The 13,113-nt window shown below is 34.4% G+C and overlaps 2 protein-coding genes across 2 annotated transcripts in view; one reads left to right on the plus strand and one right to left on the minus strand.

Moving 5' to 3' along the window:
- Nucleotides 1-6,003, minus strand: part of LOC110445708 (adenylate kinase isoenzyme 6-like) — a 10,419-nt gene extending 4,416 nt beyond the window's left edge. Inside the window, exons 1-2 of the mRNA XM_021490485.1 lie at nucleotides 5,941-6,003; nucleotides 806-957 (exon numbers count right to left, since the gene is read on the minus strand). Coding sequence (XP_021346160.1) covers nucleotides 806-957; nucleotides 5,941-5,980 — 192 coding nt within the window. The 5' untranslated portion in view covers nucleotides 5,981-6,003. The remainder of the gene's footprint in view (nucleotides 1-805; nucleotides 958-5,940) is intronic.
- A 47-nt stretch (nucleotides 6,004-6,050) lies between these two features.
- On the plus strand, nucleotides 6,051-11,177 carry LOC110445709 (mono [ADP-ribose] polymerase PARP16-like). The gene is made up of 6 exons (XM_021490486.1): nucleotides 6,051-6,318; nucleotides 7,351-7,488; nucleotides 8,821-9,024; nucleotides 9,476-9,644; nucleotides 9,973-10,126; nucleotides 11,011-11,177. Exons 1-6 carry the CDS (start codon nucleotides 6,148-6,150, stop codon nucleotides 11,162-11,164), a joined length of 990 nt encoding a protein of 329 aa, XP_021346161.1. The 5' UTR covers nucleotides 6,051-6,147; the 3' UTR covers nucleotides 11,165-11,177.
- Nucleotides 11,178-13,113: the final 1,936 nt, after the last annotated feature.

Below are 13,113 nucleotides of genomic sequence, written 5' to 3' on the forward strand. Positions count from 1 at the left end.
TTAATTTTCCCTTTGGGGCCCCGCCCTGGCCCCAGGGGTCGGGGTAGGAATCTCAATTTTACAATTTGAAACCATCTACCTCCAAGGATAATTCTCACCAAGTAAAAATAATTTCCTACAGAAAGTTGTCAAAATATACCCAAAAGTGTTATTTCCCTATATAAACTATAGTAAACTTTACCCCCTCCCCAAGGGAGAACGGATAGCTCGGGGGTCCTGAAATTTACAATTTAAGTAAAGCGCCTGATGATCTTTCTTTCCACGTAGAGAAAATCACTGTAGTACCTCTGAGTCTGGAGAAGAAGATTTTTGAAATATTGATTAATTTTCCCTTTGGGGCCCCGCCCTGGCCCCAGGGGTCGGGGTAGGAATCCCAATTTTACAATTTTGAAGCCTCATCTACCAAGGATGATTCTGACCAAGTTTGAAAAAAATCCACTGGTTCTTGAGAAGAAGTTGAAAATGTAAAAGTTTACGCACGACGCACGACGCACGACGCACGACGGACGACGACGGACGAAAAGCGATTGGAATAGGTCACTTGAGCAAAGCTCAGGTGACCTAATAAAACATCTTGGACATAAATGTCCATGAATCGTAATTGTTCAGACCTGCAAGTCTAGTCTACAAATGACTGACAATTTTCAGGATTGTAAATGTCCAATATGTGTGTATTCAGGGTTGTATTCTCAATGGGACAATTTCAAGAGAACTATTTTCTTTACTTGTACTACAAATAACAAAATAACACTTACAGGTTGAATTGTCTATAATTTTAAAAAAGTAAAAGTGAATAACCTCATACCCTGTCTTCATCTATCATCTGGCATTCATAGATGTGGTCCCAGCCCTCATACAGGTCCCCTTGTTTGGCTACTTCTCCAATATTGACATAGTTCAATGTTGATCTCTGACAAAGTTCAGCAGCAAGTGTAGACTTTCCTGTGCCAGGAGTACCTACAGGTCAAAAAAAAAGTTATCAGAAATGTAATTCACAAAGAGATTTCAATTTAAACATTTCACAATCAGATCTAAGGAAATTCACACCACTGAGTCAAAAATTAAGCCACTGATCATGGTCATGATCCTGGCCAGTGGGCAGTGAATTTTTCATGGAATTAGCTTATTTCTTGCACAATAAATAAGTTCTAAATTAAGTGATCATGTTTCTTTTGCAATTTCATGTGTACTTTGTCTGGCCATGGTTTATGATGAAAAAAAACATCACGGAGGAGGTTTAAGTCATAGGTACATAACATGATTGAGGATAAACACTTAAAATGTATATAATCGGGTGACCAAATTCACATATATTAGAGCAAAGAAATTAAAGCAATGTACTTTTCATTGTTTACCAAAAATGATTAGGCTTTACTCCGAAATGGACAGTCATTTTCTATCATTTACTTTACAATGATGACTTAAGTCAATCCTGTTGTCCTCATTTAATGATGCTACTTTGTGCCCAGTTTGGATTCCCGTTTATTTACCACCCCATTGATTTCTAAATTATGTGATCATAAAATTATTACCATCCAAAATTATGGAAACATATAGGGAAAAAATGTTTACAAAATATCTATGTGGTAATGACATTTACTTATAAATTCACGAAAAAAATTACACATGAATATCATACGCTTTGGCAGTGCTAGCGCTTGTGTCATCCTAGTAAAATGCTAGTTGTTTCCTACCGACTTGGCTATGACTCAATCAGTAGAATGTAAAACTAGTAAACCAGAGGTCCCTGGTTGGATCCTTAGCAGAGGCATTGAAAACAATTATGACCTTTGTTACAATTGACACCCACGTAAGGTACCCAGTAAATACTGAAAAAAGTAATCGGCAATACTTTTGCAAGAATTACTATACATTGTATGCATGACCCCTGGAAAATCTTGGGACAATTTCTTCCCTGGAAGGGGAGTATGTCATCCTTGAATGATACTAGCATGTACGGAGCAGCTTTATTACCTTATTAAATTGGTAGAGGCTTAGGACTAGTAAACCAGAGGTCCTGGGTTCGATTCCTAGCAGAGGCATGCATTGACATGAATAATGACCTCTTTATTACCTAGGTATTCTTTTCAGAGATATAGTATGCATGCAGCAATGTACAAAAGATCAAAACTTGCTACTGGAAGTGGACCACACCAAGACAGGACCTTCCGCTGATATGAAAAGCGGCCATCAGGATTTAATTTCTCATTTATGATATATAAAATCATAAGGTATTAAATTGGTTAAGCGCAATGAGAACACTTTTTCACATGTAGGTATTTATAAGGTAATCAAAAGAAAGTTATCAAATCTTCCCAATGTTGCTACTTTTTTTTACCTAAACTAGAAATGACAATTTTGCAGCGAATAGTCATAGGACAGGGTCAAATTTCAGACATAAAATATCTAATTCTAAGAAGAGCTTTCAATCTTTCTACTATTACCAAGGGGGGTGGATGAGGGTGCGTTAACCTTTTATTGGGTATCAAACTCGCAATCCAAGACTTTCTAGTTGGATACTCTACCACTGAGCTAAAAGGAAATTCCTTCTAGCACAAAGCTAAAAGCAATCTTAATCCTATGTACAAATAAAATCTGTCACATTCCTAATATCTTCACATGATAGTTCTAAAATCTAAGTTTAAACTCGAATATCATATCCATATACAAATCATTATTAATATATATTTAGTGTAGTAGGAATTTTAAACAATGACCGTATAACCACAGACACCTGTATCTTGTATGTAAATTTTAGTACAATTTAAAATCTGCCACAGATGTACATGTGGTACATTGTATAACCAAAATAACAAAGCGGTTTTTTTCATCTTGTCTCTATGAACAGGGGCCTGAAGTTCTGTCAATAATTAATAATAATTATAGAAATACAAAACAAATTCCTATAATATGCTTTAACTAGAATTATGTCAGTGTGACATTAAAGCCGCTCACCACTTTAAATTTGATTGCTTCAGTAACATGTTGAGCATCAATATCTTCTATAATATCTCAGATATGTGTTCTGTATTCTGCTTATTGAAAATCAGGTGTGACATGTGATGATGTTGCCTTTGGGATTTCCAAAATCAATCACCTCTTCAATGATGCCTTAAAAACATTTCTCCCTCTCCTCTTTTTTCACCATCTTTAAGTGTGATGCATTGTTGTAATTTTTATTAATTAGCATCCTCCAATGATGTGACATGAGCATTTATGTGCAGAATGGCAATCAGTGAATGGATAATAAAGAATAGGTGCATTTTGTGATATGAAATGAAGAATTAACCATATGGGGAAAAAAATGCATGGAGAAAAAGAGACATTTTACTCCTTTTATTTTTATTTATTATTTATTCATATTAATAATAATTATTAATATATGTAGTGACTTTATCTACTGTCATTGAATATACAATATCTCACAAATGTTCTTGAATATATTTGAATTATATTTCTCAATGCGACTTTACCAACGAAAGAGTTATTTCCCTTACACCGGATTGGATAATAATTTTACAAGGCGCGAATTCTTGTCAGACAGCAGCGGCAGTTGTGTCATGTTCTTAAATTGTTCATAAATAAATACACCAGAAATAGCATGCTGTGTTACAGAAATGTTTGATAAGCATACACAGTTCACATATCGTCTCGTCTCGGAGCCATTACCGTTATCAACCTAAGCACGATATGTCAAATTATGTTCCCATTTGAAACATCAAAATAGAGGTTATACTTCATCACTAATACGGTTTATAAGTACATATATTTACTTCTTCCTTCTACAGACAGTGTCAATGCTTGACACTCTTCACATGTGCTTTCTCGAATCATATGTGTTTCACACACGTAACACTCCTCAGACCTCAATCCGAGTTGCTAAAACGCTCAAACCTAGTGCACGAATTTCACCACCACAACACTCGTAGAATAGAGATATTTTGTTTTCAGCAATTATTTAAAGTATGGATTATTACTTGGAGAAGAATATCAGAAGATTTTATGTAACCCACAGGTGAGTATCAGAGATTCTACTTTCAATTTACGAAAACGAAACTATAATAGCGGAAGCATGCAATACTGAATTATGCGCACGCACCCCGAACGAAAGTGAGTCCGTCATTTCGTTCTCTGGACAGATTTAATAAGCTGCTCGGCTCTCGCCAAGAGCGACTTAAAAATGAGCATATTATAGGTATTTTTTTGTATTTCTGTTATTATTAATTATTGACAGAACTTCAGGCTACTGTACTCTTATCTTAGAACATTGAGAATCACCTCTATCCATCTTGTTATCTTAATTGATTCAGAATAAATATCAGACTTCTATATATGTTGATTCACACCTATATACAGTATTGTGTGCACATACTTTGACTCTGTAATGATCAATCTAGTCTGATATATTTAGAAAATACCAAGTCATAATAATGTCCCATCGTTCATGTTGTATTTGTCCGTTGTATTGTATATATATATTATATCCCAGATAGCGGGCCAATGGCGCAATGCGACGATCGCATATCAACTTTGGCCCAACGGTTAAGTTAAGCTGCATAGCCAACGATCGCATTTCGCCGTTGGCCCAACGGCGGAATAAAGCTGCATTGCCAATGATCGCATCTCACCTAGGCCCAACGACTGAGTTAAGCTGCATTGTCAACGATCGCATCGCTCCGCAGCCCCAACGGTGGAGTTTAGCTGCATAGCCAACGATCGCATCTCGCCGTTGGCCCACGGTCGGAAATTAACTAATCATCCAACCATAGTCTAACAGATATCCGGTATAGCCTCCTTCTGAATGTAGCTTAGCGGGAAAAATTGGAAGCGGGTATGTGTTGGAGTGTCTTGACAAAAGTAAGTTACTGATGTATCTGCAATTATTCACGAGTAGGGTGAAAACGTGTAAATGATAAAGTTGAATATATTATAAGATCTATATTCTATTTTCATTGACAACTCGTTTTTAAATCACTTCAATTCAAATTCTGGTTGTTTAGCCCCATGTCATGTTCGCACCATCTGCCCATGTGACATAATGGCATGTAGAGTGATGAAAATTGTAATTGGATAATTCCAGATCCCAATTTGCATATTTACAGGGAAAGGAACTCTTGTTTGGTTGAAATACAAAACGAAATCGCTAAAATCTGACAGACAGAAATGTAAAATATACCGGGCGGGTGTTCGAGCGTTGTTACAGGAGTACAATTTTAGTAATATCAGACGGTGGCCCAACGTTGGGCCAACAATATTTTCAGACAATGGCCCAACGTTGGGCCAACATAATTTTCTGCCACCAGTGGCCCAACGACAAAAAGCTGTTAGGCCAATGTTGTATGCCTGCGTTGGGCCAACGGTACAGTTTCGTTGGCCCATCGGCGGTCAAGCTTGTGCTATCTGGGATGCCTTGATTGGAAATACAATGTTAATCATCTTTTATCCTAGTCCTTGTGATCTAGCTATTGTCATCCCAAGCATTCGCGTCTGTTATGTTAATATATTATAATATACCATTATAAAGCAGTACTCCCTACCATACTATACTGTCAATGTAGTATGGTAGGGAAAACTGCTTCATATGAATCCTGTACAAATTTACCACCCATGCCCATGTCCACTGCACATGTAAATAATTTTCACTAATTTTTGAGAAAAAATGTCTCCTTCAAATGCCTCCAAATTCAACCGGAAGTGAAGTAGACAGTATAAAGAGGCACCTCAAGAAGCGACTAGACGCTTACAACGGTGTCACCTGCAATTTGGGATGTGCAGATGCATGTTGCTGTGCTTGCTTCTAATATATCGGCCTAATATGTGCCAACACTTTTTACAAAAGAATAAGCAACTGAACGGTAGAGTATAAGTAACATGATAATTAGTTGCCTTGCTGCATAAACAAACTCTGTAATTCTGTTCACTACACTTGAAAAAGTTCACCTGTTATCAATATGTTTGGACCATGTGCTCGTGCCGCCATGTTGTTTGTGTGTCTAATGAACATGCGCAGTGATAATAATTTACCGGAAGTTTAAAACCGAAAACGGAAGTAAACAACATGTTTGGGTTTACCAAATCAACGTCACACTTAAATATGGCTTAGGACCAAGAAGTACACGTACATTTGACAGCTTTTTGGGTGCAACCATGACATCCAGAACAAGTCTCAGGCAGCAGATAACAGAAGATCAATTCGCAACTGACATTGTTTTGAGTTTCTTCGTTGCAGCGCTGAAAAGTTACAAATTTGACTCGTTACTGAAACCATTTCCTCCCCTTTTCAGTAAAGAAGATGGAGAAAAGGATATGAAATCACTGGTACATTCTTTTCAAACTCTAATACTGTTTTTAACTTTTCATGAGAAAATATAAATGAATTGACATAAATGATTTTTACCGTTATTTAGCCCATCCCTATGGCAGATTTTATAAATACTTCGCTTTCTGCCATCATGACCTTATTAATATTAATATTATAATTATTATATTAATATTATTATAATTACTCACTGTTGATTTTTTTTGATTTGGAACTCCCAATAAAATACAAAATAATTTCACAAACGTTTTATTAGGGTTTCCTGTCATCACAGTCAAATTCCAGAATAGGACTACATGTACAATGTATGGGTTTGAATGGATTTACATGGATCATCCTTGGTACTCGGGGAGTACATTTACTTTCGCTCTCTGCACCCCTGGAATACGTCAGAGCAAAATTAAAAGCATGAGGCTATTTGATTGGTCTCAGGTAAAAAAACCTGAATCAATTGCTAGGCTGAAACTAGCCCGAGTTTCTTCTGGCCCTAACACCAGACTTCGACATTTTGACATATATAGAGGTCTGGTGTGGGGCCAGAGTGCACTTCTATATTAAAACGTAGAATTCTCTGACACCGTTTGGTATTTGAAGATTACAGAGGAGCTACGCTCGACTTCAAAGACAGTCAATCTTACTGATAATATCACAAGATAATGTGCTTGGTGTTTAAACTTTGCAAATTACTAAAAATTCTAACAGATATGTCAATAAGCACAAAGCAGGCTTTTATAATAGTACAAGTTTGTAATCGATGGTTGGTTTGACAAAAATCTCAAATCTTTATAATCCATATCATATATGATTAAGTTTGATAACATTCTGACCTCAACTAATTTTAAAATTGAGCACATCCTTCCTATGACATATCGGGATACGTATCACAATATACTCATTCTGTATTGCAATATATCGTGATATACTCTTGGCGTATTGTGACACCCCTGATATGTACAATGTTGCTGTCAATGACATCGCTTAGTGATGTTATATCATATGTTCTAATAATGATGCAATTTCTTCCATATTAGGAAAAGACAGTGGAAGAAATACCTGCATTGAGACATCTAGCTGCCAATGGAATTCATACAGGAGAATGTGCTCTTGGACTACTGCAGTGGGTCTTGGATAGAGGTTCATTTTCTATTAAGACTGTGAAATCCTCCCAGGTAAGCATTGCATCGTTTCTGCGATTACTGATCATTTCAAGTTGGATCATTTTACCAGTGATATTTAATATATTAATCTAAAACAGGATGTAATTACATTGTATTTCCTGTGTAATTGTATATGTTAAATATACTTACATTCTATTTTTTTGTTAATGAAATATGATAACGATATACGGTAGAAACAAAAGACTTCTTTGATGAATCAACTTTGTTTTCATCCACCGGCCCTAATAACAATAATGAGGGGCCTGTCTGCTTTTAATACTCCTCCTTTTTTTTACCCACTTCTCAAAATTGTATAATGTCCACTCCCTCGTCCTCCCAATTCCCCAAACGGGTCTGCTCTGATTAACAAAATTAAGCACTACCTGTATATATTTTAACCATAATAATTTGTCATGATATCCATCCTTTGTTAATTCATGAATACATAATTACATAATTACATAATTCTTTATTAAAAACCAATACAGAATCACAGTAGAGTACATGACACTCTAGTATTTACCATTGTGCAATTCAGTGACACAATTATTTGCAGAATTTTAACTTGGGTTAATTTTGTATTGCATCCAGATAGCTAATTTCCTTATGTTCAGAGACAAAAATTAACATAATATTTTTTTAATAGAGACAAAATTAAGGGGGGGGGGGGGGCTTATTTTTGAGTGGGGGCTTATTTGAGGTCAAATACGCTAAACTGGAGCCATCAAGATGAAGGTACATATTATTTAACTGACACTCTATATCAGAGACTTCTGTCTCAAAAAATATGACACTACTTCCAGCACTGCCAGTGTTATAGAATGGGTAAACAATTTTGGGACACTACATGCCAAACAGGTATATTGTGCTCCTAAACACCAATTTACAGAAGTTATGCTTTGTTATGTAAATGAACATCCCCGTTAATCATTTTTCAAGCAGTCTTAATTAAGTTTTGGCACGAATTAGGAAAAATATGGTAAGTTGGTTGCGTAAATAGGATTTCTACAGTATACATTTATAAAGAAAGTCCTGAAAAATTAGCAAGCCATGTATTTCACATGTAACAATGTTTGCAGGATGCTAGTACTAATATTAATAGCTGGCTTCCTCGTCTTTGTAGCTCTGACGACGTAATATATATAAAAAAGACTCTCGTCGTCAGAAAGCTACGTTATCGCAGTGCTCTAGCAGGATGCATGTATAGTTATGTTCTTTTTTTTATTAATCGACCCCAAAGGAAAGTCAGCTGCATATTATATTTGTCTCATAGGATAAGGTACAGTAACAATAGGCTTACAAGAAAGTAGAATTAAATCTTGTCATTTTGCCACCCTTTGTCAGTTTGAAGAGATTAAGAAGCAGACCGGAGATACTTCGCCAGCCACAAACCCAGACTTTGTGTTTGAAGTGATACGCAGTGAAGCTGATGATGCCAAATTTGAGGAAACTCGTCGCCAGAGAAAAACAATGTTTGCCTACCATGGTAGTCGACTGGAAAACTTCCACTCTATCCTGCATAATGGACTGGCATCTCATATGAACAAGGTAAAATGGAGGGATATTTTTTCTGGTAATGGTTTAATACTGTACTTGTTCATATACAATTAATCTCTGTTAAAGCTACAACGATAATATATTTATTTGGAAACACAAAAATGTTTGATACATAGACTTATTGTTAATTTCCAAAATTGCCCTATGGCATATTATATAATGTGAAATAGGAAAAATACATCAATTCTTAGTTCAGGACAATTTGACTTTTTCTGTGAATTATCTCCCTTTTACCATTCATATTTTGAGAGCTTCATTGTTACATTTTCCTGTAGTGCAAATATGTTACCATTTAAAAAAAAAAAAAAAAATAGTGTTGTATTATGGACCTAGCATGGTGCATTATGTAATGAAAACTATTTAAATTTCTGACAAACCATTGGAACTTAACAAAACATAAGAGACTTTTGATCTGTAACAAAAAATATTTGATTTGTTGTAGATCTCGGTGTTTGGTGAGGGTACCTATCTGTCTAGTGAGTTGTCAGTCTGCCTCCTCTACAGCCCAATGGGCCTGGGATGGGAAAAGAGTTGTATTGGCCACAAACTAAGCTGTGTGGCTGTGTGTGAGATTATTGATGACGCCTCTGTCAAATGTCAAGTCAAGGAGGGTAAGACCATTACTAATAGGTCATCATCTGTCAAGTCTTTTGTTCACAACTGGGCAAAGCCATCAAAAGCCTGATAGATACAGTTGAACAGCAAAAGCCTTCTAATATAACTGATTTTGACTCACAGAAAATCTGTGAAAATTACCATGTTTGAACTGTATACTTTTTACTATAAATTATAACTGATTGTGAAAATAGTGATTGATAAATGATGAAATTTCAATTGTTTTAATAATTTATATATATTATAACTTACAACTTTTGTGCATGTGAAATTTTTATAGAGCTTTGTAAATTATCTCCCTTTTATGCATTATAATTAATTTAGATGGTAACAACGAACAGACAAACAAGAAGCGAGCGTACGCTGCCAACAGTGAAGGCGGAGATGTTCCGGAGAAGTACTATATTGTACAGAACAATGACATGCTTCGTATCAAATACCTGCTGGTGTATGTGGAGAAAGCATCTCAACAAAAAAGGTAATAAATTACACTTACAGCTAAAAGAGTAATCATTGTTAAACTGTAACGAAAAGTGTTATATATAAAGACAACTCGTAATATGAAGTAATAATGCTGTACTTTAGAGAAAATAGAGCATGACTTAGATCATGGTCAGTTGTTTGGTACACTCATATTATTATACATTGAGGGGAATAGGGATTACATGAAAATTTGAAAAAAGAAATCTCTTGTTGGCCAGCAAAATCACAATAACCGCAATGTGCTGAATTGATGAGAAAAAAAATTTCAGGACAAAAATATAAATTTATTGTAGTAAAGAATTTGTGAGGATTCAAAACTGAGAAACAATTTTTTTTTTTTTTTTTTTTAAATGAGATACAATTTAAAAAAAAAAAAAATGGCCGAAAATAACCAAACTTATCAACTGCTAACGATCTTTATATATTCACAATGGTTCATTCCCTAAATTTGTAACTGGGCTGTTTTTATTTAAAGTGTTCTTTGAAAAATTGACAGACCTAGTGATTGGTTATTTGCAAGACGTGGAAAGACTGTGTAAAAGCTAGCACTATCTATATTAACATCAATGGCTGCCAACCCTTACCTGAAATATGTTACAGTAAAGAATATACAAAATGGCCAACCTGCATTAAAAGAAGGGGCTCATGGACTGGCTAGAAGTCTAGTACTTGTTGTGGTTATTTCTTTCTTAAAAGACTTTGTAAAATCAATCACAATCTATTTTACAATCACAATCTACATTAACATCCATGCCGCCAGCTTTTACCAGAAATACATAACATCAAAAAATTGACAAAATGATAAAACCTGCCTTAAAAGAAAGGACATATGGACTGACTAGCTAGGAGTCTAATCGTTGTTGTGCTTATTTATGACAGGGAAACTCAGTCACGAAGATGGCACAACACCTGGTTATTCCAACACAGATTTGTGCTAATGATTGTGCTTTACGTGCTGCTGTTAGCCTTGGTGGCTCTCTACAACTCCCGGATATTCCAGTCCTATCTCCGCAAATTCTGGAAATATAAATAAAAAGTCAATCATCTGTTGCATATTGTTGTGATAAATCTACAAAATGTTTGTGATTCATGTTGAATGAGATATTGGGGTCACATTTTGGTTTATGCATAATAATTTACTTTAGAGTGTTGAGTATTCATTTTTTTCATTCTCTTTTTGCCATATTGTTTGATTATGATTAATTACAAATAAACACTTAGGCATGCATGTTCATATTTGTCAAAATCAACAAAGAAAGCATGCTAGTGTAATGAATTAAATTTAAATGCTCAGTCTTTTCTACACTGTCCATTCTGTCTTTGCGTATTGCAGAGTTATCTTCTCTTGCGAGCAGGTATTGATTGTAATGTCATTGGTTTGTGTGAGAAAATGACGACGTTTTCTCAAAAATTGATGAAGTTACTCTCACAAACCAATGACGTAACAATCAATACCTGCTCACAAGAGAGGATAACTCTGCAATACGCAAAGACGGAATATTGTTAATTCAACCATTCTCTTCTTTATCAATAATTTTTTTCTTGATTAAACATCTTTTATATTGATTCCAAAAAAATCATTAATTATACTTCTGGCTTCTCTGTCATTTTGACATGCTGTCTTTAATCTTTCAATTGAACAAATCCTCTTTATTTACTTAAACTGTCTTATCTGTTCATTGAAACCATTGACGTTAGTGAATTCAACAGTGCTAATTCAGCACATTATAAAATCTGTTTATTCAGCACACTATAATATCTGTTGATTAAGCACATTATCTTATCTGTTAATTCAGCACATGCTTTTATCTGTTTATTCAATACATTAGCGTATCTGTTAGTTAAATACATTTTATATCTGTTAATTCAACACATTATCTTATATGTTAAGTCAGTATACTATCGTGTCTGTTAATTCAACTCATTATCTAATCTGTTAATTCTGTACATTTTCTTGTCTGTTAACTCAAAACATTAGCTTGTCTTTAATTCAACATGTAAGCTTATCTGTTAATTCAGCACATTATCTTATGTTAATTCAACACTTTATATTCCTTGTTAATTCAAAATATTTTCAAATCTGTTAACTCAAACATTAGCTTATCTGTCAACTCAACACATTATCTTATCTGTTAAGTTAGTTCATAATCTTGTCTGTTAATTCAACACATAAGCTTATCTGTTAATTCAATACATTATCCTGTCTGTTAATCCAACACATTATATTCTCTTCATTCAACACATTATCTTATCTGTTAAGTTAGTTCATTATCTTGTCTGTTAATTCAACGCATTATCTTATCTGTTAATTCAATACATTATCCTGTCTGTTAATCCAACACATTATATTCTCTTCATTCAACAATTTATCTTATTTGCTGATGAAACATTCCAGCTTTTCTATTATCAAAATGTTATGGCTTTACTTGACGACTTTATGAAAAATATATAGAATATTTACATTTCATATCATTTAATTCTTCACTTGATACACAATTCATCCTAAACTTTGTGGACCCTGTTAGATCATGATTGAAGAGAACATCGTTTTCCACCGACTGAATACCTCTGACAATGTTATGGGTAGGTATGTGATATGTTTATTTCATTTCCTCGTATCTTTATCTAATTGAATTATTAGTAAATATATACATGAAATCGTTTCAATAATATTAATTTACAAATGAATTCAAAAGGTTATAGATATAGCGAAAATTGTTAATGTAGGCAATTTTACAACAAAGTATTATAATTGTGTTTTACATGTTCAAAATGTGGTGTGTTTTTTTTACATCAAGTACATTGATAACTTAATGAAAAAGAAATCCCATTTTTTCATAATCATATGGTTTTACTTATAAATCCTATTTTTTAAAAAGAAATCCTTTTTATGTAAATTTATAATTTTTGATATCGTTACAGTTTTTCAAGTTCAAATTATATTTCATTTACACGTTTAAGGTACATGTTTCGTTGGTTTGC

This window comes from Mizuhopecten yessoensis, unplaced genomic scaffold, assembly GCF_002113885.1.
Source record: "Mizuhopecten yessoensis strain PY_sf001 unplaced genomic scaffold, ASM211388v2 scaffold2329, whole genome shotgun sequence".
Classification (NCBI taxonomy): domain Eukaryota; kingdom Metazoa; phylum Mollusca; class Bivalvia; order Pectinida; family Pectinidae; genus Mizuhopecten; species Mizuhopecten yessoensis.

Bases quoted from the DNA above. Each gene is read 5' to 3' on its own strand.
- LOC110445709 (XM_021490486.1), top strand. From the start codon at position 6,148: ATGACATCCAGAACAAGTCTCAGGCAGCAGATAACAGAAGATCAATTC. The intron at 6,319-7,350 runs GTACATTCTTTT...CTTCCATATTAG, and splicing joins AAAAGGATATGAAATCACTG to GAAAAGACAGTGGAAGAAAT. The intron at 10,127-11,010 runs GTAATAAATTAC...TATTTATGACAG, and splicing joins AAAGCATCTCAACAAAAAAG to GGAAACTCAGTCACGAAGAT.